Source organism: Centruroides sculpturatus, unplaced genomic scaffold (genome assembly GCF_000671375.1).
Source record: "Centruroides sculpturatus isolate CEXI.00-Female unplaced genomic scaffold, Cexi_2.0 scaffold6760, whole genome shotgun sequence".
NCBI lineage: Eukaryota > Metazoa > Arthropoda > Arachnida > Scorpiones > Buthidae > Centruroides > Centruroides sculpturatus.
The window spans coordinates 3-1,936 of NW_019390848.1; the positions used below are offsets into that span (position 1 = coordinate 3).

Sequence of the window (1,934 nt, forward strand, 5' to 3'; positions counted from 1 at the left end):
CCAATCATCGGCGCTACAAAAAGAGCAATGACGGGTTGGATGGCAAATATGATTGTAAGTTGTTGAATCGATACGCCTAAGGCCTTCAAATGTTACTGTATATAAATTTAAAGTAATCGTGACGTCTGAGTATTTACGTCACGATTATTTTAAAATTCATTGTTGTTTTTTTTTTATCGATATTAGAACCGGTTTTATTAAATTTATTATCAATTTTCTTTTCGTATCGTTTATTTTTACGTAATATCATTAAATGTCTTTTGTGAAAACTCGCTTGGCATTTTTTATTTTAATGACGTCATTGGCAATATTAATAGCAGACGATCGTTTTGAAGAAAAAGATTAATTGACGATATGACGTCATTCGCTTAAGGAACAATTTCGGGTAATTTAAGTATGTTATAATTTATTATTTATTATTATGTAGTAAAAAACATTATCATATTTAATAAATAAAAATTTTAAAATATAAATACTTTATCAAAATGTTTAAAATTTAAAATTTAGAAATGTCTATGACGTCATACGATCTCTTGTAAATTTTCTTTTACATAAAAGCAAATTTAATATAATTTGCTTTCGTGTAAAAGCAAACTATAATTTTTGGAAAATGTTTTATTAATAAAATTAATCTTAAAAAGTTATTATTAAATTAATCCAATCGTTTTTTTCTTTTTTTTTTCAAATGCTGAAAAATATTATCACAGAAAAGCGATCGCAGCACCAAAACGGGAAGATTCTATTTTAGTTTTATTTACCTTCCATTTCTTTATCTAGATCACTTTCGATTTCCTTTTTCCTTAATTTTCTCAGATAAAATAAATTGATTAAAAAATAGGAAATTCCCAAAATAGCGCAACCGACAGAAAAAATTCGAAATGTCTTCCTCGGCCCGATAGAATCCATTAAAAATCCTCCTATTAGGCTACCAAAAGCACGGCCTAAGTAAAATAAATAAAAATTATATTATTTATTTAAAAATAATTTAAATTCTAAGTAAAATTTTTGAAGTTGCGCCATCTATTGTCGTTTTTATTAATTCTGTGTTTTAAATTTAAAATTGTATTATTTTAATAGGAGAGAATACTGTAGTTTAAAATAATAATAATAATAAATTATTAATTTCACCTGAAATAACATGAAGGCCATTCCATAAAGTCATCATCGTTGTCAGCATTTCAAGGGATGATAAGTGCGTACAATATAACGTAGTTCCAACTGTGAGCAGTGTTACAGTAAAATTTTCCATCATCTCATATATGAAACAGATATAGGGATCAGTTGCATAAGAGTAACCTAAATAACGAACTGTATACGCGAAAAAAGCTAATACCATGACATTAACATAACCAATCTTCTTAGTAACCCAAGTAGACACAAGAGACATCGGAAGTCCCGTTCCAGAACCAATAGTTACAGTCAACCCGAGTAGTAAACTAGAAAAACCTAAATCTTTTTCCAGAAACAAAAATAAAAAGTTCTCTAAAAATCCCCAACATATTCCCAAAAATGCCACATGGATTAACATCAAGCAGACTTCTGAATTTTTAAGAAGGTTTTTTAAATTTCGGCAGGCATTCTGCGAAGGAACTTTCATGCTCATATCTATGAAAATGGCAGTTAGAGTAGCTAGTCCGTATAATGTAGCGTATAGATAAAAGCATGGTTTATAATTACGATCTTCTCCTTTACTGTAATAGTCAATTAAATANATAAGGCCGGATGTTACGTATCTGAATTTTAATGGTTACGTTGAATCGATACGCCTAAGGCCTTCAAATGTACTGTGAAATAAGGATAGAGTGTTGCTTGGCCTAGAATAAAAACACAATAGCAATTATAAGAAACAAGATATGAATGTTTAAAAAAATATATTAATTTAAAAACTAATTAAAGTAATATTATCCCCAATTTACTCATGAATTTAATTCAAT

General features: G+C 28.1%; 1 protein-coding gene across 1 annotated transcript; it reads right to left on the minus strand.

Moving 5' to 3' along the window:
* Positions 1-758: 758 nt before the first annotated feature.
* On the minus strand, positions 759-1,689 carry LOC111617524 (the record flags this gene model as incomplete). The annotated part of the gene is made up of 2 exons (XM_023358804.1): positions 1,129-1,689; positions 759-941 (listed from the first exon to the last, which is right to left on the minus strand). Coding segments are annotated over exons 1-2 (658 nt in total), but the record flags the coding sequence as incomplete, so codon positions are not given.
* Between the last annotated feature and the right edge of the window lie 245 nt (positions 1,690-1,934).